Source organism: Mytilus edulis, chromosome 2 (genome assembly GCF_963676685.1).
Source record: "Mytilus edulis chromosome 2, xbMytEdul2.2, whole genome shotgun sequence".
Lineage (NCBI taxonomy): Eukaryota > Metazoa > Mollusca > Bivalvia > Mytilida > Mytilidae > Mytilus > Mytilus edulis.
Window position 1 is genome coordinate 10,806,877 of NC_092345.1, and position 27,270 is coordinate 10,834,146.

Below are 27,270 nucleotides of genomic sequence, written 5' to 3' on the forward strand. Positions count from 1 at the left end.
GTCTGACGACAGTCACTCTGTTCATTAGAATACTTGGTAACAGTCTGACGACAGTTTTTATATACATTGAAACCTGTAACAAATCATCACTGTCACGTTTCTGACCAAATATACGAAGTAATTCTGTTTTGCATGTAGTATCCGAGAAAAATGTGTCTGTATCGTGTTTTCGAAAACACCTAGTGACGGACGACGAAAGAATGGAAAAGTTGAATAGCCCGGCCACATTCTTAGCGCGAGGGAATAATTAGTTTAATTCAAATGGGCATGATGCTTTACTAAAAAACTAAGATATAAACAAAACATCTGATTTGACATTTAAAACAAGATGAATCAAAATACATATTTCTTTCATCGGGTCGGTTTATTGAATTTCCGCTACTGAACAAGTAGTTAATTACATGTGCAACATGAAAACTCCCTCCAACATTGTTGTTTATCTTGTTGGGTTACAAATTTGATTGTAGCATACTAGACAGCATACAACTACAACAGGTTTTTTTTAAGTATGGATTTTTAGGAGAAAAAGAAAATAATATTTTGGTACTTTTAAGTATATTTATTCTATTTTGTTACTTCTTTGTGAAGTATAGTTGAATGGGGAATCTCATCATATCGAAGATATCAATAAGGATGTAATCATAAATGCCCATTTTAGTGATATGAATAAATCAAAATTCAATTAATATATCCCTCAGAACTAAAAATTAAAGAAACAACAGACACGGCTTTCTCTGCCTCATATTTAGACTTATATCTCGAATTTGACATAAACAGTCATCTCAGACAGTACCAGAATCTATGACAAACGAGACGATTTTAATTTTGAAATTATAAATTTCCCAACCTTAGTAGCAATATACCAACTTCACCTGTATATGGGATATACATTTCCCAACTAATTCGATATTCAAGAGTTTTCAGCTCCTACTCAGACTTTGTAAAACGTCACCAGTGTCTGAGCAGAAAGTTGATGAACCAGAGGTATGCCAAAAAACGTCTCGTCCTTTTTCTAAAAAAAAGTTCGTCGGAAGGTAACAAGACCTTGTTGATAAATATTCCGTATCAACTTCACAAATAATACATGATGGTCTTGATGTGTAGATTCTGCGTACTGACGTTGTTTATCATTTTAACAACGTGTTCTATTGTTCTCAAGTTTCATTTGTCTTTGTTCTATTATTAATATTACTTTTACTGTTTGTATTGTTTTCTGTGATAGCCATTTGACGTGGCTCGGTACTTATACATCCCGTCAATGTGTTTGTATTATCTTTCATTTTTTTCTAGTGTGTTTTGTATATGCGACTTTTTGTGTTTCTTTGGTTCTTATAACGTACTTTAAAAGATAACGTCATTATGCTATGGTTCTATTATATGTCATTATGTTATAGTAACTTCACATGCATATGGGATATACATTTCCCAACTAATTCGATATTAAAGAGCTTGCAGCTCCTACTCAGACTTTGTAAAACGTCATCATTGTCTGAGCAGAAAGTTGATCGGTATGTCAAAAAACGTCTCGTCCTTTTTCTAAAAAAGTTCGTCGGAAGGTAACAAGACCTTGTTGATAAATATTCCGTATCAACTTCACAAATAATACATGATGGTCTTGATGTATAGATTCTGCGTACTGACGTTGTTTATCATTTTAACAACGTGTTATATTGTTCTTTCATTTGTCTTTGCTCTATTATTAATATTAACAGAAAACGATCCAAATATATACTTTTAATGTTTGGATTGTTTTCTGTTATATCCATTTGACGTGGCTCGGTACTTATACATCCCGTCAATGTGTTTGTATTATCTTTTATTTTTTGCTAGTGTGTTTTGTATATGCGACTTTTTGTGTTTCTTTGGTTCTTATAACGTACTTTCAAAGATCCCGTCATTATGTTATGGTTCCCCATTTCCTTTCTCAATTTTATTCTATTATATGTCATTATGTTATAGATCTAATATAAGTCTAAACCTCCTGATTGCACTTGTGCTAGTTCCCAATTCACATATAATCCTGCTGGCCACGTTATTACCGGTGACCTTAACATTGTTAATAACACTTCTCTACGAAATGTGTTATCGAAAGGTCCGAAATATCGTGAGCCTAAGTCCATCAATTGAAAATACAACTTTAAAATTTTGATGGATTCAGTCGAGGATTATACCAGGCAATGGGCTAAGCGCGAGAAGGAAGACGTAGACACTCTTTCCGAATGGATTAAGGCAGTCCCATGCTACGTCAATCTTTAAAGACCCAAATGTTGCAAAAGACCTATCCGACCTCCATGACAAATATGTTGTTGTCCCGCAGATAAAGCCCCAAATAACATCGTTTTTGTGTGTAGAAGTCATTACATTAACTGCTTGATAAACGGATTAGGTATTGACAATTCACTTGGAAACTCAACATATACCCTCACGACACTTACCAAAGAAGAAATCCTGGATAATCATAGGTCTTTTCTATGTTCCTTTGGAATTTCAACCAAAGATGAAGAACTGGATCTTCCATCACTGTATTGGATACCTAAACTACATAAGTGTCCTTACAAACAACGGTATATTGCTGGGTCTTCCAAGTGCTCCACGAAACCTCTTTCTAAATTATTAACATCTATTTTATCAGCAATCAAAGACGGGCTTCAAAGTTATTGTGAAACTGCCTATTCTAGAGGTGGCGTGAATCAGATGTGGATACTTAAAAATTCCAAAGATCTTTTAGAGTACATACAATCTAACTCTCTTTCATCTTGTAACAGTATTAAAACATTTGACTTTTCTACTCTTTACACAAGTATTCCACATTCCAAACTAAAAGACATATTGAAAGAGTTGGTATTACTTTGCTTCATAAAAAAGAATGGCCAACGTAGATACAAGTATCTTGTATTAGGGAGGGATAAATCCTACTTTGTAAAGAATCACTCTGATTCAAACAAAAAATTCTCTGAAACTGATATTATCAAGATGCTTGATTTCTTGATTGACAACATATTTGTTACGTTCGGAGGACGTGTTTTTCAACAGACTGTCGGCATTCCAATGGGAACAAACTGTGCCCCTCTACTTGCCGACTCGTTTCTTTATTATTATGAGGCTGACTTCATGCAGGAATTTCTTAGGAAGAAAGATAAAAAGTTAGCAATATCCTTTAACTCTACTTTCCGCTATATAGATGATGTTCTTTCACTAAACAATTCAAAATTTGTGACTATGTGGAACGCATCTATCCCATCGAACTAGAGATAAAGGATACTACAGATACAGTTAAGTCGGCTTCATATCTTGACTTACATCTAGAAATTGACGATGAGGGTCGGTTGAAAACAAAACTTTACGACAAAAGAGATGATTTCAGCTTTCCAATTATGAACTTTCCATTTCTAAGTAGCAACATTCCAGCAGCACCTGCATACAGGGTATATATCTCCCAATTGATACGATATTCCCGTGCTTGCATTTCCTATCATGATTTTCTTGATAGAGGGTTGCTGCTCACAAGAAAGCTATTAAACCAAGAGTTCCAAATGGTGAAGTTGAAATCATCCCTTCGTAAATTTTACGGACGCCATCACGAGTTGGTTGACCGTTATGAAATAACCGTTTCACAAATGATATCGGATATGTTCCTTACGTCGTAACTACAATTCCCTTCCCTTTCATAAATGTGACCTACCGAATTAGACTATTTACCGGATTAAAATTTTGTAATCACATAAGCAACACGACGAGTGCCACATGTGGAGCAGGATCTGCTTACCCTTCCGGAGCACCTGAGATCACCCCTAGTTTTTGGTGGGGTTCGTGTTGTTTATTCTTTAGTTTTCTATGTTGTGTCATGTTTACTATTGTTTTTCTGTTTGTCTTTTTCATTTTTAGCCATGGCGTTGTCAGTTTGTTTTAGATTTATGAGTTTGACTGTCCCTTTGGTATCTTTCGTCCCTCTTTTAGAAAATACTTTGAACGACAAACGACAAAATTATTTTAATCGCGTAGTGGTATTAACCATTTGTGGATTCTTAGAAATTCTAAAGAACTTTTGGACAATTTTAAATCTCAGTCTATTTCTGAAATAAATTTTAACATAGTTTTGATTTTTTAACCCTGTATGCCAACATTCCCCATGTGAAATTATAAAATTGTTTTGTATAAACATTGAACGACAAAATTTCTTCCTATTTGAGGTATAAATTTTCTGACATCAGACACGCGAAGCAATGAATGTATTTTTAATTTGATAGATGCTTTTGTGCTTTTTTGTAAAATTGTTTGTTTTAAGATTGTAACACAGTGATGACTGCTGTACCCATATTTTGACTATTTTATTTATTATGTCTGTTTTGTTCACGCATCGTTGTAAATATAACGGAATTTGATGAAACTGTTGTACAAATGAGAGGTTAGGCGCTACAAAACCAGGTTCAATCCACCATTTTCTACATTTCAAAATGCCTGTACCAAGTTAGGAATATGGACAGTTGTTGTCCATTCGTTTGTTGTGTTTTTGTCATTTGATTTTGACATGTGATTAGGGACTACTTTATTTCAATGTATTACCTTGAATTATAGACTTTTTGTCAAGGTTCATGTTAAAAAAGAGGGACGAAAGATACTAGAGGTAGAGTCAAACTCATAGATAGAAAATAAACTGACAACGCCATGGCTAAAAAAAAAAGACAAACAGACAAATAATAGTACAGAAGACACAACATAGAAAACTAAAGACTAAGCAACACGAACCCCACCAAAAACTGGGGGTGATCTCAGGAGCTCCGGAAGCGTAAGCAGATCCTGCTCCACATGTGGCACCCGTCGTGTTGCTTATGTTATTACAAATCCGGTAAATAGTCTAATTCGGTAGGTCATATTCGTGAAAAGGGAAGGGTATTTTAGTTACGACATAAGGAACATATCTGATGTCGTCTGTGAAACGGTTATTCCATAACTGTCAACCAACTCGTGATGGTTTTAGTGTGACAATGATTTAAAAACCAAAACTCTGCATAGCTTCATTTATCAAAGGACTATTTATCTAACCATACACATCGCGACCATGAAACACCCTCGTTTAGTACTAACGAAATTATTATTACGATTGACATACTTAGGTAGGATTGCTACGGATGATTTCGACAGCAAAAGTAGGCTTGTTATACACACCATTGTGTAGATAAATCAATTTAAATTTTCGTTTAAGTTTTAGTGGGGTTGACAGTCGAGAAATCTGCATACAACGGAATTTCGCCACCGGCTGACATTTTTTTTTAAATGCGAGTTAAGTACCTTGTGTTATATTAAGGGATAAAAAAAATCTGAGACAAGTGCCTGTGACCTATACATACTGACTGATAATTTTTTGTGTGAAAAATTATATCAATTTGCAAACTTTCCATGTCTATATAGGCATAATTTTTTTTTAGAGACAAGTGACTACGCGTCGGACTATCGGATTGTCGGATTATAGGACTGTCGGACTTCAGGACTGTCGGATTATAGGTCTGAACCCCCTTTATCAAATGCATCTGTCACAGTTTTGCAGACGTCTCAACATCAAATTTAAAGATAAATGTTATTAAATTTAATGATTAACTTTACCATTCCTAATTATTTTTGATGTTTTTAGCCAGTTACACATCCTTAACATGTATTAATCCAAGTATGAAGTAGTTAACTACCCTCCTACCCCCCTCAAAACACACACACACACACACGAATGTGAATTTGGACGATCTACAGACGATAATCACAAACTTCATCTTAATGATGTACTTAAGTGAAATTAAAAAATCAAAAATTTTAAATTGATACTATATGCCAGAAGAGCATTGGTTAAGAATCAAAATTAGGTAGGTCATGGAGCCCCTTTTCTTAAAATATGGCCGGAAATGGCTGACTCGGCCTGACCTTATATTTCAATTTGCATTTGTTTTATGTGGGTTTCAAAGAAAGAAAATCAAGATTCTGCTTAAATTTTGGTAAATGACCTTTTAAGATTTATTAAAAGGACGCTAGCTCTCAAATTCATTTTCACCGATTTGACTCAAATTCTCATATTTGATTTATAACAATGTAAAATTGTTATTCAAATTATAAAAATGTATAAAACAAGCAATTTACAGGGCAAAGGCTCGATAAAACGTAGCTTCTTTTTGTGTGTGTTTTTTTTTAGCCTAGACGACCGTGGATCCCCGATGGCCATATAAGAATATTAACATCAACATAGATACAAATAGGTATATAGACTAGTACAATTGGATTTTCTAGGTCTGTATTATTTTATATTATAGATTAAAAAAATATGTTAATCATCGTTTTTATCTGATTAAGAATGATTTTTGTGGTTCAAACTAGTCAATAAAATGATTAACCTTTGTTTCACTTTCAAAGTTGACATTCTTTTCCTGTAAATAACTTAACACGGACAGTGCATGCGTTAATTATTAATCTCTCTAGTTAAATGGTTAAATTTTTTTATTGAAGTTCACATGAATATGGATTCAATGAGGTCGAACTATTCACTTTCAAGTGAAAAATGCATCATCAATGTTTCTTATCTTATTTTGACAAGATTGAACCATACTGGCTGCTTAGTTCACACTATTCACTTTCATTAACAATTGAACAAAACAATCGTATTTTAGATTTTTACCTATATCTCGTAGCTAGTGTCCCTTCAAATGCACCCTTAGTCTTATATGAAAAGGCAAATGGGTGTTATGAGGCAAAATATGTTACCTTATATTGAAGGGAAAACACCATGGAAACCAAACATCTAGCTGACACAAATTCCAAAATCTCACCTAAGTACACCCTTAAGTATAATAAAGATGAAGCAGATAAAATGTAATTCAACCCATATTACAATTTTTAAAGAGGAATGGTCATGGATGGAAAGATTACACACAACGGATGAAAATGAAGACATTGCCTTGTTAAAAAAAAATAAAACATATAAAAACCAAACACATTTATATATGTATATACATATATATAAAATAAAAGCCTGTATCTATTAATGAAAAACATTATTTTTTTTTATTTCTAAACAAGCTACACTTTTAAACATATGCAATGCTTTGTATGTTCATATCGATCGATCTCTGGTTTGTTCAAGTTTGTACCGGTTTGTAGGATGCGTGTAGTGGAGTGGAAACGCTAATACAACAAAATCAAGATTCGTTTATTACTTCCTGTGGCGTCTGAAAATGAGCCTTATATTTATTAACAAAGCCGCCATATGACAAGTTGAATGTAATCTATCTTTTCGCTTGAAATCTTTACAAACCGAGGACACCTCAGAGGTTGTCAGACCATTATAGGATATTAGACGTTCAGTTAAATAAAAGTTACAAGTGTAAAATATTCGCTTTCACATATAATTCCTCAAACTGGTAGTTTATACAGTGATATCGAATAAGGTATGTGAACATTTTGATCTCGGGGGGGCCACTTCCTATGTAATGACTGGTAGGGATGAGCCGCTGGAATAGGTCACTATTTCATGCTTCATGATATATGAAAAGGGTGAGAAATTCAGATTAAATATATCAATAGGTTGATATTATCACTTGCTGGATATATATTATAAGTATCTGAAACTAATCAAATGTTCCTGTTTATTTTTAATGCGGTTAAACCACAGTCGTAAATGCATCAGCTATTAAACTCTATTTATTCAATGTGGTATTTCCACTGAGGTTAGATATAGGAGCAATAAATCCAATCATTTTGACATTTCCACCTTATTAACATTGAAAGGTTTGCATACATGAAACATTAGAAGAAATTCCATAGCATAGTGTCAGCATCCTTCAAGCGGGAATGACAAATCAGTTTTTAATTAATGTAAACTCAGTAAAAGTGATACTATGATATCTGAAGTGTTACTACAATTATCTGATAAAACATTATCTATTGTCTTTTCAAATTGAAATTTCTTCATAATTAAAGGTATAAAAGGGGCAAATAGCACTGGCAAAAAGAAGAGTGAAGAATTTATTGGAAAAGCAATGTGTGATTATTGCGACTGCGTTGCTTCTAAACAAAAACGTAAAATGAGCGGGACCTCAAAATTTTTGTAAACTCTAATGTATCAGAAGATGAAAAATATCCAAATATATCTATAGGTCTGTTTTTTGTTCATTAATATATGACAAGGTATATATTTTTGATAAACAAATTATATGAAAAGGGTGGGGTACTTGATGTCTCAGCTGCTCACCCCTACCTAAAAAAGTTTGAAGTGGCCCCCCCGGGATTTTGATATTTAAATGTTTAAATTTGGACAGTCAAAAACGAGCATTTAGTGCACATATCATTGTTTTAACTTCCATAGAAGATATTTTTAAAGCTAGAGTAACTAAGTGAAAACGTTTATATTACCAACAATAAGCTCTACAATACACAAAGAAATCAAATGAAATATGAGCAATATATGTATGATATGGTTACAGTATAAAGTGTGTAGTGTAATGAGGTCGATTTTATAAAAATAGATATCAAAGTATATTAAAAAAAAGATAAAAACTAGAACAAGAATTTGTAGTAGTTCTCCTCATTATACAAGAAATCTCGAGATAGCAATTCTCTATGACAATAACATGGGCTAAAGTTTATTCCAAATAATTATGAAGTATTGAAAGACTTTTTTTTTGCTGAGACTTTCCTGCGCAGGAAGGCGTTACAGCAGCACACAAAGGCGTAACGGGATAACACTAGGCAAAGCCTTTCCAGATGTCATATTTAATTGGATTAAGGCTGCGAAGAGCAAAACGTTTTAATAATTGCTTCGCCTACGCTAGATACACTGAATTTGAAAGACTTAATTTGTATTTTTAGGTAAATACATTCAGAAACATGGAATACGACGCCATTGTAAACAAAATTGGTGGATTTGGTAAATATCAAAAGATGATCATCGTCCTCCTGTCTATAGCACCCATATTTAATGCGTTGACTACATTTGCTATGAATTTTACATTTGGAGAGCATGAACACAGGTAAGAAAAAATAAATCTGTATGATAGCCATTCCAATGTGCATGTTATTTCCTAAAAAACTTCAGGTAAGCCCGAGATACAATGGTTAGAAAACCTGAGTATTTCCATAAACACCCGAGTCGTCAGTACAGAAATAAACTTGCAAGCATTTAAACCAAACAACTGTGACAAAACGGTCAATTTACTTTGCCAGATGAAGCTTTTACTGATTAAAATAAAATATTTCATGATCTTGAATTTATTTTAAAAAATATAATTTAATTCATGTCAGTACCCAGCCTTGGCTTAAAAAAAACCAAAGAATACAGACACGAAGACCCCCTGTCAAGACCCTCATTGATAAGATATACTTTGATTCATAAGCTGTTTTAATTTTGTTGTCACTATGTCCTCTTTAACCTGATGGACTAAAAATATGAGGAACAGTTTTATGATAAAATTCCAAACGAATAAGGCTTGGACGTCTTATTGTTTACACAGCGCAGTTAGCTGTGTACATAATTCATATTTGTAACCAAGTTTACCTACATGACTGCATGCACCCGATGAAGCCAGTTTGTGTAGCTCTATATTGTGTGATACTATATAAAATATGACAAGAATATCACCAGCTAGCGTTTTAATGTTACATGCGTAAGCATTTGTTTATTAACAAATATGTATAGATGTTGATCGTCTAAATAAATTAAAAACAAAAAACAAAAAACAAAAAATCTAGATAAATTAAAAACAAAAAATAAAAAACAAAAAACAAAAAAAAGGTTAGTTTTATTGCTTATAATTACTTGTTTCTTGACCTTCTTAAAAACTCATGCTCCTTGTTAAGTATTAATTATGATTTACAATTCTACCACAACAAAAGAAGATGTGACAACTTGTTTCCGCTTATTCTCCCGGTATTCATTACACATGTATTACACATAAATGTCCTAATCATAGAAGTCATAAGTTATTAACAAACATATTATCAAGAAAAAAATATTACACTGATCGACACACATCTTTTCAAAATATTGTTAGAGTTGAGGTCAGGCGTCAGCTGTACATTATAATCCTGGTACCAACTGTACAAAGAGAGATAACTCTAATTTAATCTTACAGCAACATACCTTTAAAAAGATAGCTTGCTTGCAAGCTTAATCGTGAAGTCATTAGTAATTAAGTTAGATATACTATCCGATAATCCTCATTTAAGAGTAGACTAGTCCAACATATAACCAATCTATATGTCTGTAAGACTAGACTAATCAGAAAAGAGGGTAGGTTTACTCCTGGTTTGCCCACTTTTAATTCTACCAATTATCTATTATTAAGAAAACAAAAAAGACAAAAGGTTTAATGAGCATACAATTGTATAGTCTGTTCCAACTTAGGTATATAGATTGTAAGTGTTTTCTATATATTCAGGTTTATTTTTTTTTAGAAAAATTATTTAAAGAATCAAATATTTTTTCTCAATAATTTAATATAAATTCGTTCAATTCATTCAACATACATACATGCACACAACAAATAACAAACAAATGATATTCAGTTACAAAAATGTCTTTATAGTTCTGAATGATTTTCATGATATAAAGACATTAATACAAGATCTCTTTTATTGCAAACATAATTTAATAAATTAAGTCAATTTTATAAATGCATTGCATAAGGAAATATGTAAAATGAGGAGAAATACAATCTTTTAAATATACATCAAAAGTCGCAAAACATTATATTTACAAAGTCACAATTTACAATAGTTCACTTAATTGTTCAGTTCAAATGGAGAAGATGGGATGCTGCGTCAGAGTAATCTACCACGTTGATGAGTCCTTGTTGGTATCGGTCTTTCAGTAGTTGGAGTCTGATGTCTATTACTCTGTATCGTCGTCTTTTTGGTGCTGCATACTGGATAATGTTGCATTCTGTTAGTGCCTGTGTCTTCCTTCAGTAGCTCAATGATCTCGTAGATGATTGGGTGGGCATGTTTGAGTCTCTTCTTAAGTTTGTTGTGCCATCCTTCCCAGTGATTTGTGGTGGGGGTCCTTCTGTGTAATAGTGATTCCATAGAAAGCGGTAGCTTTAAATCCAGAACTATGTCATGTATTCTGTAAATGAAGTTGTAGCGAGTATGTTTTCAGCTTCTCCAATAGCCAAACATCCTCAACAAGGTGGGGTGGAACAAGAGGTAGTACTGCGGCCCCTCGTATCAGTTGAGTTATGTCTTCATTTTCTTTATAATTGGACTGTAGTCCACATTTCTGTGCCTATTGCCAAAATACACGGGGTGAAGTGGAAGAAGCAGCCTTTCACATTTACCCCTGGCCACACTGTTCGTATCGCGTTGTTGGTTGCTGTCTCATAGTCAATAAATAGTCGTCATAGTTGAAGTTCTAACTGGTGTTGTTAGCATTCATGATTATTAATTGAAAGATATTTAATTGGTTTTTTTTGTTGTTGTTATTTTAAAGAAAATGCTATCTTGGTTGCAGATTACTGTTCAAATTGTGTCATATTTATAGCTTGGCTACTGAACAGTTGCATTTATATTCTAGTTGTTAGAATTAATTTGATATTTTTATATTAAATTTCAGAACAATGTATTTTATTAAGATTTAAAAAAAAAATTAAGTTGATTAACGTCAAAGATATTCAAATGAGATTTATTCTAATAAATCTTTAATTTCATTCTTTTATTTTTTACTTTTTTCAGAATGTACCAATAATTAAAACTATTTGGTGATAAATTGGAATAATAATTCATTTTCAGTGCACATTTTTCCTATTCATTTTATAAATAAAAATACATTTTCCTGCTAAAGATATATAAAATATAGAAAAGTTTTGCACAATTTCCTTAATTTAATAGCAGAATATAATATTCTTTTAAAAATTTACAGGTAAAATAAAAGGTAAAAATCATGACTATCATTCAGAAATAAACTATAATTGTTAAAACAACAATTCCCTCTATGTTTACATATACATGTAATTAAAAGTGGGCAAACCAGGATGACACCAGAGGGTAGTATACCTAACCTAATAATGATTTCACGGTTCAGCTAGCAAGCAAGGTAATTCAAGATATTATCTTTAGCTACACACGTAATGAATTTTGCTGTAATACAGGAGAAACGTTGTTTGTCTTTTACTGACCTGGATTGGGAGAAAATTAATCCTTTTCTGAAATTACAACATTTTTCAGATGTTCATAAATCACAAGACAATGTTTTGTCACCCTAAGGGCTTAAACTTCTTGTAATTAATTTAAAACTTCTAAAACTGCCACAGAAAGTCTACTTTGAGATCTTATCATGATATATAGATACGAACCAAGACCTTAGACAATATGTCACTGATTCAAAGAAGATGATATTTTTTAATAATCTTTTAGGTAACATTTTTTTGCGATTAATCCCGAGTGCAAATAATGGCTAGTATATGTTATACCTTCTCCTGTATTTAACTTATTTAAAAAAACAAGCATGAACATTTTCGATATATATCATCAACATATTTTTCTTAACATTTAGCATGTTTAGCCAACAGAACAAATATTACAAATACTTTCGTTAGCTCAAAATGAGTGGAGGCTACACTAGTTTACGTCCAACATTCCGTATATTACACATTTTGTCGCATTGTTAAACAATTAAAATAAAAAGATGTGGTATCATCTGGTTGAACCCCTCTTAATCGTTTTCAATTCCTTTGATTTTCCACTTCCTGTTCACATAAACACCCTTGAACACGCAACAGCGTTGAAAACATTAAATGTACCCATTTTACTGCACAAGGTGTAAATTTCGACATACACGTCTCTTCAGTGGTGTTAGAAGCGAACATACTGAGCGAACATATCTGTAAAAAAACCCAGAATGTATAGCCATCCAAATATTTAGATCAAATAATGGCTTTTATATATCATGGCAATATTTCATATTTTCGTATTTAAAGAGCTTTTTAAAAAAGGAGACATGACGTATTGCTAAATCCGGACAAGGAATTAGTGATAAAATTAAGTTTCTGTCATATTGACCACGCTCTATGTAGAGACTGTGGTTACGAATCAGGAGATAGAAAGCATAACTTGTTTATCTAGAATATTTTCACGGCAAGATTATTTTCAAATTCCAATTCAACGAATAGACTGGAATCTTAAATGTATCTAGAATTTGAAATGATTATTCTTTAAAACAATAAACAGCTGCGCCATGAGCGCATGATACGCCCGACGTCTTGTGTGGAAGTTTTATGCAATAATCATAAATAGTTTCTGAGAAAGTTTTAAGCAATAACCATTTATTGTTTTTGAGACACGGCGGGACATGTGAAACCCCAAACCCTGTTTTTTTTTTTTACAAAAAACTAAATATCACTAAAATAAAATTTTGAATCAAAACCAAAAAGTATACAGATCTTTAGATTAATATAACAAAGAAGTGTGTAAAGTTTTAAGCAATAATCATAAATTATTTTTGAGATACGGCGCGACATGTAAAATAAACAGCTGCGCCATGAGCGCATGATACGCCCGACGTCTTGTGTGGAAGTTTTATGCAATAATCATAAATAGTTTTTGAGAAAGTTTTAAGCAATTACCATTTATTGCTTTTGAGACACGGCGGGACATGTGAACCCCCCCCCCCCCCCAAACCCTGTTTTTCTTTTTACAAATATCACTAAAATAAAATTTTGAATCAAACCAAAAAGTATACAGATCTTTAGATTAATATAACAAAGAAGTGTGTACAGTTTCAAGCAATAATCATAAATTGTTTTTGAGATACGGCGCGACATGTAAAAAAAAAAACTCGCCTTTTTTACAAAATACTCAATAACTCAAAAATTAAATTTTGAGTCATCACCAAAAAGTATACAGATCTTAAGATTAATATAACAAAGAAGTGTGTAAAGTTTTAAGCAATAATCATAAATTGTTTTTGAGATACGGCACGACATGTAAAAACCCCCTCCCCCTTTTTTTTACAAAATACTCAATAACTCAAAAATGAAATTTTGAATCATCACCAAAAAGTATACAGATCTTTAGATGAATATAACAAAGAAGTGTGTAAAGTTTTAAGCAATAATCATAAATTGTTTTTGAGATACGGCGCGACATGTAAAAAACCCTCCCCCTTTTTTACAAAATACTCAATAACTCAAAAATGAAATTTTGAATCATCACCAAAAAGTATACAGATATTAAGATTAATATAACTAAGAAGTGTGTAAAGTTTTAAGCAATAATCAAGAATCGTTTTTGAGATACGGTGCGACATGTGAAAAAAAACCACCCCCCCTGTTTTAGTTACAAAGTGCCGTCACTCAAAAAGTTTAAATCTTATTTTCACCAAAAAGTATACAGATCATTTGACCATCATAAAAAACAACTATATTAAGTTTCATGAAATTTAGATAAGTCGTTCTCAAGTTACGGTGCGACATGTTTACGCCGGACAGACAGACGGACAGACGGACAGACGGACAGACGGACAGACGGACACCGGACATTTGTATGCCATAATACGTCCCGTCAAAATTTTGACGGGCGTATAAAAATGAGATGTTGTACATGTATGTATGCCAATTGGCAAACATCAACCTTCAACTTAAAATTAGAGTGGATGTGAGCATCTTAAATAAACTTTCATCATGATTGGCTGAAGACTAAATATTGCATTATATTTTAGAAAATATTGTTTAAAGCACCATTTAACAACATTTTACTGCTCAGTCTTAAACTTTTTTTATTCAATCGTAACTAACGAGACTGTATATTGTCTATTGGATATTTACATAGCGTAAATCTATTTCTCCGAGGGTATCACAAGCCCAGTAGTCAGCACTTTTTGTGCTGACATGAATTGTCATTGATATGGTTATATTTATAAATTTACTGTTTACAAATTTTTTGATTTTTTGAAATACTAAGGCTTTTCTACCTCAGCCATAGATTACCTTAGCTGTATTTGGCAAAACATTTTGGAATTTTGGTTCTCAATGCTCTTCAACTTCGTACTTTATTTGGCCTTTTTAACTTTTTGGATTCGAGCGTCACTGATGAGTCTTTTGTAGACGAAAAGCGCGTCTGGCGTATACTAAATTTAGTCCTGGTATTTATGATGAGTTTATTTACAACCACTGGGTCGATGCCACTGTTGATGGAGATTTATTTTCCCGATGGTATCATAAGCCCAGTAGTCAGCATTTTTTGTGCTGACATGAATTGTCATTGATATGGTTATATTTATAAATTTACTGTTTACAATTTTTTTGATTTTTTGAAATACTAAGGCTTTTCTACCTCAGGCATAGATTACCGTAGCTGGTATTTATGATTAGTTTATCTAATAAGCTGTATTTGGTTACGGATTCGGCGGAAATAAAGTATTATTATTTCTAGATGAAACGTGCGACTGGCATACTGGTATTGTTTATGAGTTATTTTATTCTAACAATAAGACAGCAGAAGGTCACTAGTAGTCACTAAGACAATTTTCTATTTACGTTTCCTGAGGCTGTATAATTAGTTTGATATCATTTACATGCTTTTTTGCAAATGTTAAACAGGTAAATTCCTCAAGGTTACACCAATACAATAACATCTTGACGATAATGTCGGGTTACAAGGCTATATCCTATCTCACGATAAACACCAACATTTGAACAATATTGTGTTACACGAAGAATTTTTTTTATAGAATTTTCCATTTTTTTTCTTCTTCATATTTCTTTATCTAAAAGAGTATACTATTTTCTTTTGTGAGTCAGATGTAGCATTCTCCTGTCCTAACAACTGTACAAAACGATGGGGCCTTTTGTATGATAAAAAAATAAAAAGAGCAGTAAAATATTTAAAAAAAAAGGTCAGCCTGACTATATATTATTTGAAATATAAAACTGACCTTCAATTTTTTTAAGTAGATATTTAAGTTTATCACCAGTATTACTAAAACAAACCAAATGTTGGTAACATCAAATTGATATTCGTTTCTTTAATTAATACGTTCATTTAAGAACTAGATAATGTTCCGTCTTGGGAATCTAAGTTTGTATCAATTATAATCACAAAAATATTGAACTCCGAGGAAAATGCAATCGGCAAGTCCCTAATCAAATGGCTAAATCAAATGACAAAACGCATCAAACGAACGGACAACAACTGTCATATTCCTGACTTGGTACAGGCATTTTGAAATGTAGAAAATGGTGGATTGAACCTGGCTTTATAGCACTAAACCTCTCACTTATATGATAATCGCATGAAATTCCGTTATATTTACAACGATGCGTGTCTCAACTCACTAGCGACATGCTTTTGTGGTCTTATATTTGTATAAGATCCCAGATAAGTTATTTGATATGTTATTGTAGGTTCTATATCTGATTGTAACATTTTGAATAAGTGTGTATTTATATAGCGAGTAATACACGTATTGAAGGAGACGTGTATTGACTATGTTTTGGATTCTACATATAGTAATGCCTGTCAGGAATATGACAGTTGTTTTCCATTCATTTCATTCATTTGGTGTGTTTGAGCTTTTGATAGTGCAATTTGATTACGGGCGTCTGGCCCAAATATAAAATTTAAATCCTGTTATTTGTGATGAGTTTGTTGATAAGGGACTTTCCGATTTGAGTTTTCCTTGGAGTTCGTTCTTTTGTTATTTTACTTTTTGTCCAAACAATTTGGAACGTAGTAAATAAACTCATCATAGATACCTGGACTAAATTTTGTATAAACGCCAGACGCGCGTTTCGTCTACAAAAGACTCATCACTGACGCTCGAATCCAAAAAAGTAAAAAAAGGTCAAATAAAGTACGAAGTTAAAGATCATTGAAGACCTGAAGTTGGCAGTTGTTGACTAATTGAAAAATAGATATGTGTTGCTAAGAATAGTATTTACTTTTTTTACACAGATGTCAAACGCCCCATGATCTGGAAGGAAATGAATCTCTACACACACAAATATACTTTGATAATACATCTGAAGTAGTTTCTGATCACGGGTATAATGCGACAGAATGTTCAATAATGATAAATGGATCTGAAACCAAATGCAGTAGCTGGGTATATGACCAAAGTGTATTTGTAGAAACCATCATATCTAAGGTATAGTAGATATACTATTTTGTAAATCATCAATATGTAGCATACGCCAAGAAAATGAAGAAAAAAGAAAAAACAGTAAGCAAGTCAACTTTAACATATAATGGAAATAAAAACGATTTCAAATTGTTGCAGGGTTGCCTAATAGGAGGAAGACGATTTAGATTAATAGCTCTATGAACGTTGTAAACTTTTCAGCTGGCCAAAAAGATACTCAAAGCGTATTTCCATCTTATAATATGCTCAAAAGACTTTTCATATTGCTCTGTTCTATTAACCCATCTATATCTGTCACAAAAAATGTGCGGAAAAATACCGTTGCTTGAATTTTCAGGCTATTCGATTAATAGTTGAATGATACCGACTGAAAAGGATTGTTAAAACTCCGACATTCCTTATTTGTGACATTCTGTAATACATTAAAGATCTCTTTCATTTTACATATATTTATACCAAAGTGTGACTAATAAAGGAAACAGTAGTTTACCCCTGATCAAAAGTCGTAAATCGATTAAGAGAAATAAATAAATGCGGCTTCAAACTAAACCGTGAGGAACACACCAACTTAAAGAGCAAAACAACGGATGTATCTTTCAAAATTCATTTGATATAAGTCTGGTGAAATAAGATTTGACCCATCCAATGTGCTACAATACAGATTTTCTGTAACAATTCTGTTATGTTCTATACTACTATTGTAAACACAACTGCGTCTTTAAATTTTTCATTTAAATTTCCATTTTGAATACTGGTTCTAATTAATTGAAGGCCGCAAACATTAATCAAATATTTAGAATTAAAGTTTTTTTTTAATCTATTGAACATTTACTATTTAAAATTTTCACAATTTCCTAGTTTCAGATTATAGAATACAACATGTGTTTTACCTACCAATATTTTCCTGTAGTATGTATATCAATACTTTGTTGATTCGTCGAAATATTATACTAACGGAAACTGCATGCATTTGATTATTCAATGTGTTACATTTGTTTTTACATTTTCGAATTAACTGTGTGACATTAATTTGATTTTTTCTAAGCATAAAACGGTTTATTTGATTTTTTTTTATCTATATAGTATTATCTTAGTTTTAAAATAAATAAATTCATATATAGTTTTTCACAATAACGAACAGAGATATTTACTTCCAACTCCTTTGTAATGAGATCAATCAAAAAGTGCATCAAGACGAAATGAAAAGGGAAAGAGCAAAATTCTAGATAAACTCATTTTTGTGAGCATAGTCAAGGGGCTAATTAGTATTGTACAGAATATGTACCTTAACGCAACTTAAAAATCCAATCCAAGATTAGCCAAAAAATATCTATAAGCAAGTCAACTTGGCCAAATTGCCATTCTAGTTATAGGACTCACTGCAATTGATAGATATATATATATAAGCAGGTCAAATGATTATCAATACAAAGTTTTAAAAAAAGTGCAAAAAATAATTAAAGCAACCATAACTGATTGCAGAAAAATTAAATAACACTTTATTTGTGGCATTTTTAAAAATATTGTATTGATAATCATTTGACCTGCTTATATCTATCTATCAATTGCAATGAGTCCTATAACTAGAGTAGTTACCTTCTTCAGGAACGCTTAAAGCCAAATATTTGAAAGCGAAGGATGTATCTCTACCATGCCAGTTGAAGAACTATTCGTTAAAAAAGAACACAAATTATTAGCCAAATTAATGAAATAATAATCGAAACGGACAATTTAAGAAAGGTTTCTTATAACTCATGCCAAGTACCAAAATACACGAAAGAAGAATAGATGTCATGGTATTTAATAGTTATATTTACCTGGTGATCTATTCAGGCTGTTGTTTGTTTCAGAAAGCTAGTTTTGAAGAAGATCGTCAATTCATTGGTGATCTGTTGAAATATAGGGAATAAAAAATAACAAATATATACCGTAACGTTTTGCTTTCAGTTTGATGTTGTGTGTGATAAAAAGTTTTACCGAGCACATTTTTTAATGAGTCACTATCTTGGTCTCCTTGTTGGATCAATATTCACTGGTTTTCTGTCGGACACGTAAGTATGCAGTTTTTTTCCCACTTTTACTTGTTTGAGGTGTTAATATCATCAATGTTTACCCTATTATTCCATGTAAGTTACACATTTTACAAAATCTTGTGTGTTACTTACCTTTGATTAAATATAGAGAATTAATTTGCCAGAACAAACCTTTATCGTTTTTAGTACTACAGTGAAAATTTTCACCGGGTGACAGTTAACTATAGAAATTTTCTTTACTTTTAGTCTTAATGTCATTCATGTTTGAGTTATAAAACTATAATTTAATTTGGAGTCGTTTTTACACTAAAGAAAGTCAATCTGTTTCATTTTTGTTGTTGTTTCAAGAACGAAACAAATGCCTATCTGCACAACCAGTTTTAGCCGAGAAAACATTTCCACTGTCACTTTTTTAAACCTTAACTATTCCTAAATTTATTTTGTGGCTTCTGAGAAGGTGATACGTTTGCATGAAAACTAAATGTGTAGATTATTTTAACAGGTTTGGTCGTAAACCTTTACTTGGTTTTGGAATTGCTCTTTTACTAATATCAACGGCTGTAAGACCTCTGATTCCTAGCTTAGACGTAGTGACGATCTTTGAGTTTTTCAACGGTTTTGGGAGTGTTATTTACTACATTGTTCCTTATGTTCTAGGTAAGTTATCATAATTAGTTTTCATGCCGTTTCTACTTGAATTCCGAGGATGCAATTACACGTGTTCAAATGTAGCATAACAGTTTACTGCGCTATATATATATATATCATACACATATCCGCACAATTTATACAAGACACATATTAGAACAATTGAAACAATTAATCACATGTTCTAGCTTAAAATGATATTAAGCCTTATTTCGAAACATATCAGAAAGGTATTTACATATTTGCACATATCCGCACAGATATCTTATAACTCTGACATATAAAAAACTCGTTCTTTTTTTGCTTCAGTAGATTTTCACCCTTGTGTTTGTCATATTCAAAGAATGATTATTATGCAATCTGTTTATAATTTACATATTTTCGCTTAAATGAAACAATAACTCTGATATATCATAAATCAAATTTTCCAGCGACTATAATTTTGTAAATATCTATGAAGCGGGAAATAAATGCTCTGTAGGCAATATTTTTGCACATATATTAGCACAGCTATTTTCCTCACATCGAACATGAGTGTATGCTAGAATGGAACAAATAAAGGTACATTAGTATCTTCCTCCGGATGACAAATCAAAACCCATATTAAACGGAACAAACCAATCAACTGCTTGCATATGTCCTTTATTTTATGTCAAAAGGATGTATCAAAGGAAATCCTGACAGAAACCTGCTTCAAGGATCCGTTTTATTATACAAAAAATCAACGGGCCCGAGAAGCTCAGGGTTTATTTTGTATGGCCTTATATTATTCTATTTTTAGCTACAGAGATGGTAGGGCCGGATCACAGAGTTTTTGTATCGTTCTGTGTGTATTTCTCGTTCTGTTTTGGCAACTACATTTTGCTTTTATTAGCATTCTTCTTCCGGAATTGGGAACATCTAATGTGGGCCATTGGTGTTCCTATTGGTGGATACATTATTGTGTTGTTGTTGTAAGAATACACCGTCTTTTTTAATTGATGTTTTTGTTTTGTATTTTAAATCAGGAGGTGTGGTGCCGTTAAAATAATAAGACTATCTTAATTTGAGCAACATTAACTTATCGCTGTTCAAATGTCTTACGTCGATGACGAATATACAAACTAAGTAAGCCAACGAAAACTTACGGAATCGCATGAACTCCAAACGAAACGCGACCTTGTGTTTTGAAAGGATTATAGTCTCTTGTCATGCATGCATCAATCGCCAAATTCACTCGTAGTCAAATCGGGAACATAACACAATGGATAAAAAAAACACATTAGACTACTGTTCTTGTAACTTAAGATATAAGACAGCTGATGACAAAAGGAGAAGAATATGACCATTATGCATTTCTCTCTGATTTAAAGAAATATTCTATACCTTTTCATCATTCACATATATAATGATAGCTTACACTTAGGATATTATTCTTATGCTATTTATCTTTATATTGTTTTAGCAACAGAGCTCGTTGGGCCTAAACACAGACTTTTAGCCTCGTTCTGTGTGTATTTTACATTTTGTATTGGCTTCTACATTTTACTTTTATTGGCATTTTTCATCCGCAATTGGGAACATTTAATGTTTACCATCAGTATACTTATTGGTGGATACATTATAACTTTGTTGTAAGAATAATATCTGATGATCAAGCAGCAATATTTCTAATGCTGAAAATAAAACAAGCTTTTGGGGATAGACATATATGTGCTTGGTTATGTCCATTTTCAAAAAATAAACACGCTTTGGGAAAAGGCGTCTATATGCTTGGTAATATTCAAATCAAATTAAAATACCACAGTAATTTCTAAAGGAAATTTGGGCATTGACTAAAAAAGGAATAAAAGGTAAAAAAAAAAATGTATGGGCGGTACTAATAACAAAATGCATATAACAATAAGATATTTAAGCATATGAATTATTTTTTCGATATACTATAATTACTCTATTCAGTTATATTTTATTTCACTTGAAATAAACCATCACAACATAAAACATGGAGGACAGTGAACATTCGTATTTATTTCATATACATTGAAATGTAACTTGTGGAACCCGGAGAATGTGTTGTTGCTAGTGACTGTTTTGTGGAAGAGAGCAAGTTCATTCATATTTTAATATTATTAATACATTTATATCTTCTTTTTTTTGGACAAGTAAACGAAAGGGTGCGATAAGGTCATTAGTGGGCCTTATTTTCAACTGAAATTTAAAAGTTTTATTTTTTTTGTTTATATGTTTTTTTTCAAAATTGAAGTATAACTCACTTAAAATCATCACAAACCTAGCAAATATTATTTATTTCCACACACAGATCATTTAATATTTCAATGTTTAATCTTAGCCTTAACGCACCTCATTCTATTAAGGTCTGTAATTTTACTTTAGCACAAGTAGGGTTTAAAATGCTTGAATGTTAGTTCCTGCAAAATGTAAATCACATTTTAAAATCATCAAAAGTCAAATTAGATTAACACACCTTAGTGAAATATCTTCATCTTTTTTGTAGTTTTATATCTGAATCACCTCGTTGGCTGTTGAGTCAAGGAAAGAAGAAAGAAGCAATTGCAATTCTGCAAAAGATTGCCAAGACAAATGGAGAAAATATAAATCTCTCATCAGAAGATATAACTATCCACAAGGAGAAAAATGCATCAATTTTCAACTTTATGAAAGCATTAATGAAATCGAAGATGTTATGCATGCGACTGTGCATAGTAGCACTGAACTGGTAAGAAAACTAATTTTCTAAATGTGAATTTGAAATGAAAATGAAATTGTTAAAAAAAAATATGTTTGACTTAGAATATGAAATGGCTTCGTGTACATTTTTTTTTCTTCATAAGTCATTTTTTTTCAAGAAAAAAGATATAATTATAATACATAATACGGAGAAGTATTTATATTTCTATAATGCTGAATTGTTTTCAATAAGTTTCATATTATAACATATGAGTATGCAAACAATCACATTTTCTGTAACAACAATAATGTAGCCAATCATACGGTTAAAGGATGGTGTCTGTTTTCTTAATAATGTTATAATTGCCTTTTCGGCTGGAAAATATGATAAATAGTAAGGATAAAATAATAACATGTGACAAGAATTAACACTTTGAAAGAAAATCTTCTTAATTTTGTTTTGCAGGTTTGCACTCAGTTTGACATATTATGGAATATCAATGAATGTAGCAAAATTTGATGGAAACATTTACGTCAATTTTGGAATATCTAGTACAGTGGAAACAGTTGCCTGTTTCTTCTGTTTACTAGGTCCAGACCGATTTGGGCGGAAAGTGTTTTTCTGTTCATCAATGGTTATTGGTGGTCTGACATGTTTCTGCACTATTTTCCCGTCTCTTTATGCTTCTGAATGTAAGTATATGGTGACACCAACAAGGGGGTTCAATGACAATATGCTATAATAACTTTTCTGGGGAGCAACCACAATCTAAGTCGCACAATTGTTATTACAAATTATAAATGAATTAAATATCAAATTATAAACAATAAAAAAATTTGTAAACTTCTGATTTCAAGAACCAATAAATAAAGGCAACAGTTGTATACCGCTGTTCGAAACTCATAAAGCGATAGAAAAAACCAAATCCTGGTTTCAAACTTAAACTGAGGGATACGTATTAATCTGACTTACTTAAATGTATTATAAAAGGGAAATGAAGAAAGCAATTACAATGGTAAATTAACTTAAGTAAGTGAATAGAAAAGTTACTCTGCTTGAACGAAAATTATTAGAGTTACACAGTTCCTTTCGCGTTCGATATTTGAATGCAATTGACCGGGAGAATCCAATTCATGCATTTTTTTTTACCGATATACACATTTTATAAAACCTCATCAAGGATATCAGGCAGATGATTTTGTACGTTAGACGCAAGTTTCAAGACTAATCAGTGGTTCTTTAAATAAAACAATTGGTAGTCGAAATCAGATACGAAGTTTTAGAGCTTTAAAAATCAAAACAGTCAGCTTGTGCAAAATACTGACAAAAAGGTATCGAAAGACACTAAACGGATGATCAAGTTCACAAGTCCAAAACGAACGGCAATGCCATGACAAACAATAAAATACTGGTCAAATCTTAACCTAACCAAAGAGTCAGAGATGATCTAGGTGCTCGGGAAGGGTAGTGCAGTTTATACCTAGCGGTTGATAATCTTAGATAATTCAACATTTTATTTTTTTATTATTTCTCACCACAGATACAAGGCTTATAATTTAAACACCAGACCCGCGTTTCGTTTACATAAGACTTATCAATGGCGCTCGTATTCAAACAGTTGATATGCAAAGTCAGATACAAAGTTGTAGAGCTTTACAGTCATAATTCCGAAGAAATGTGCCAAATACATTGCTAATTCAATCTATTTCTACATGGTAGGGAAATTCAATATACCACATTTACAAATTGTAAACATCCAACACAATGTTTGTATACTTTTAATTACAGCTCTTAGTTGGTTGACCATTACTTTAGCAATGGGCGGAAAATTCTTTACAACCATTGCCTTCTTCTTTGCATATCTGATAACGGCTGAATTATTTCCAACTGTATTGAGAGCATCAGCGCTTGGTTTATGCAGCATGTCAGGTCGAATAGGATCAATTACCTCAGCATACATAGGAGAATTGGTAAGTTTTCAGTAATGACTTCCTCGTTATGTAATCATTACTGTTTTAGAAATCAAGAAGACAACTATTCTAGTCCCGTGAAGCATTTGATATTTGTCACGTCGACTTGGCTTCAAAGTATGGCATAGGAAATATATGGATAGACACCGTTAAATAAAACAAATACATGCTAACAAATTAAATATAAAAATTGTTTAACAATAACTGCCATGACAAGTTGCACAGAACACAGAGCTTACAAAAATAAATAAAATACACATAATATTCAACGTATATAACAAATTAATGGTATGGATTGTAAATTTTCTTTTAAATGACACAATAGTTCATCTCTTATATAATTGGGTTTAAGATGTTTGTACTATACCGATTTTATAAATACATGTGTATAATAAAATAGCATTGCGATAGCTCAACTATAGATTGAATATTTAAAGAAAGTAAAACAAAATATTTTGGAGCTTATTTGTATTTTACAGGACTCAGTTTTTTCAACACAGTTCGGTAAAGCTTTACCATTGATTATATTCGGAGCCGTAGGACTGGTTGCGGGACTTCTTGCTGCTTTCGCCTTACCAGAAACGGTCAAAACGCTGCTCCCAGAGTCAATAAAAGACGCAAAAACTCTTAATAAGTATGTACATTTGTACTTTATAATGAAAAATTATGTACCCCGGTATAATGTATAAGAAATTGAAAAAGAAGCGTTTTCTTTTTTTTAATTAAAACATATTGATCGCACATGTTAAAATATGCGACTATAGTCCTGTTTGCAAAACAGTCTTTTCTTATACATGTATTTCATTACACGGGTTTCTAACTTTAATGGTGTGTTTGTATACAAAGGTGGACATATCTAAAATAAAAGTAAGTAAAGTTAGTACTGCAAAAGGACAAATGAAAAAAAGCAAGAAAACTGAGAGAAAACTTTCTCTATATTGATGTACATATACAAGGAGAACGTGTTTGCATACAAAGCCTTAGTTGGATACATCTAAAGTACATAAAGGCAACAGTAGTATACCGGTGTTCAAAAGTCATAAATCGATAGAGAGAAAACAAATCCGGGTTACAAACTAAAACAGATGTGATGCAAAATGATATTTGAAAATAGGAAAGAAAATTGAAAGATAACTTTTTATATGATAGTGATATACATAAACAGAAAGAACGACAGAATCAATAAATGAAAACAAAATATTCATCTTTAGTCCATGCAGTATTTATTTCATATTCTAATTTTTTTTCAGTAATCTAACACACGAAGTAGAACAGGTGCAGGAACTGGATTCTTTAAAAGAAACAACATAATTACACATATTTTGAAAAATGATATAACTACCATTTGTATATTGTTTTTGTATTGATATGTAATTTGTTTTATATACTTTTAATTGGATAAGACTTCTTTATTAATAAAAAGAAGTAATCAAACCCACTAATTTAAACATGGGAATTAAAATGAGAAATGTGACCTTTGTTAGTGTAATTTGGTCGGGTTGTTGTCTCATTGACATTTGACACATTCCCTTCTCAAATTTACGATCACGATAGTTGTAAATACAGGTAGATTTACACGGAACCGAACATCAGAGACTTTAAACTAAAGGTTTTCGCAAAAAGAGGACAAACAAAAATTAGAATTTAAGGTAAAAGAAAGATGAACATATTCTGTTTCAAATGCAACATCTGTTTGTTCAGTCAAAAATACTCATTTCTCAAAACAAAATTGAGTCCGAAACAGAAATAAACAGGAAATCAATAACTTTGTATATATACAGGATAAAAATTAAAAGCATTTCCACCATCAAAAACAATGCCGGATTTATTTGTGTACAATAGTGAAAATAACTTTTCGCACAGCAAAAGCAAAAAAAAGTCATTGTTGTCGACACAAGCTATTGAAAGCACTCCAACTTTTTATTTGTATACAACAAATCTAGTTTGTAGGTTTGTAGTTCAAAGACTTAAGTTATCACGTGTGTTATATTTGAAATCGAAAAGGAACTTCAAGGTATATTGGTAAGACAGAAAGTGTAAGCTATGTAAGAACGCAGTAAAAGAAGAACTACATTTTCTTTCAAAATTTCCTGTTCTGATAGATTAAAGATCTCAACATCTGTCTTATTTTTAAAATTCTATTACAATTCAAAACAATTTCAAGATTATCTGATGAAATGAACATGCTTGGATTCCTTCATCTGAAGATTTTTTTGCTACTTCAAACCTATCTAATTTATTGCACTCCCTTTTTGAAGAACGGAGGAATCTTAGAAAATATCAATGTAGTTTGAAAAAATATATTTTTATGTAATAAAATCTATCAGGAGTTATCTCCGATAGAACTAGGATTAAAACAATTATGTAATTTCTCAAGGTCACAATCCCACCCAAAATAACTTTATTTTTTGTCAATAACATGGTTTATAATCATGTTACTTAGTGTGAATGTGTATTCATGTTTTTAGTTTAAATGTACTTTAATCATTCTCATCATTCTAATCATTTACTGTGCTATATTTTGTAATTATTTTATTGTATAGCTCTAATTTTGGGCACCATGATTGGTTAATAAAATTATCTTATCTTATCTTATCTTATTTGTTGTCGTTATTTTGCAAAGTGTATTACTTTGTAAAGGTCCACGCATGGCGTTGTTGTATTCGAGGTAGCTTGCGTTTTACTTCATAAGGATTTAAAGAAAAGTTGAAGTGCTGGTTTATCTTTATGATGAAATAAAGATATGACATTATATCAAAATCGGAAGCAGAATTTTAATATTTAGATGTTTCATTTTAAGTACACCTTAGACAAATTGATAAAACGAATGGATAGGTGCAATAA

General features: G+C 31.8%; 1 protein-coding gene across 5 annotated transcripts; it reads left to right on the forward strand.

The window, feature by feature from the left end:
- Window positions 1–7,124: 7,124 nt before the first annotated feature.
- On the forward strand, window positions 7,125–27,021 carry LOC139511432 (organic cation transporter protein-like). Of its 5 annotated transcripts, none has more exons than XM_071298176.1 (11): window positions 7,125–7,424; window positions 8,845–9,005; window positions 16,921–17,113; window positions 19,055–19,158; window positions 19,643–19,797; window positions 20,570–20,741; window positions 22,283–22,504; window positions 22,922–23,148; window positions 24,245–24,426; window positions 24,906–25,060; window positions 25,677–27,021. In XM_071298176.1, exons 2-11 carry the CDS (start codon window positions 8,863–8,865, stop codon window positions 25,735–25,737), a joined length of 1,614 nt encoding a protein of 537 aa, XP_071154277.1. In that variant the 5' UTR covers window positions 7,125–7,424; window positions 8,845–8,862; the 3' UTR covers window positions 25,738–27,021. The 5 variants fall into 5 exon arrangements, with proteins under 5 accessions (XP_071154277.1, XP_071154279.1, XP_071154280.1 ...); XM_071298178.1 differs by having other exon boundaries at window positions 20,570–20,738; XM_071298179.1 differs by lacking the exon at window positions 20,570–20,741 and adding an exon at window positions 21,233–21,401.
- Window positions 27,022–27,270: the final 249 nt, after the last annotated feature.

Excerpts from the sequence above, each read along its gene's own strand:
- LOC139511432 (XM_071298176.1), top strand. The coding sequence starts at position 8,863 with ATGGAATACGACGCCATTGTAAACAAAATTGGTGGATTTGGTAAATAT. Across the intron at positions 19,798-20,569 it reads CATTGTTCCTTATGTTCTAG|CTACAGAGATGGTAGGGCCG; the intron begins GTAAGTTATCAT and ends TTCTATTTTTAG. Across the intron at positions 22,505-22,921 it reads TGCATAGTAGCACTGAACTG|GTTTGCACTCAGTTTGACAT; the intron begins GTAAGAAAACTA and ends TTTGTTTTGCAG.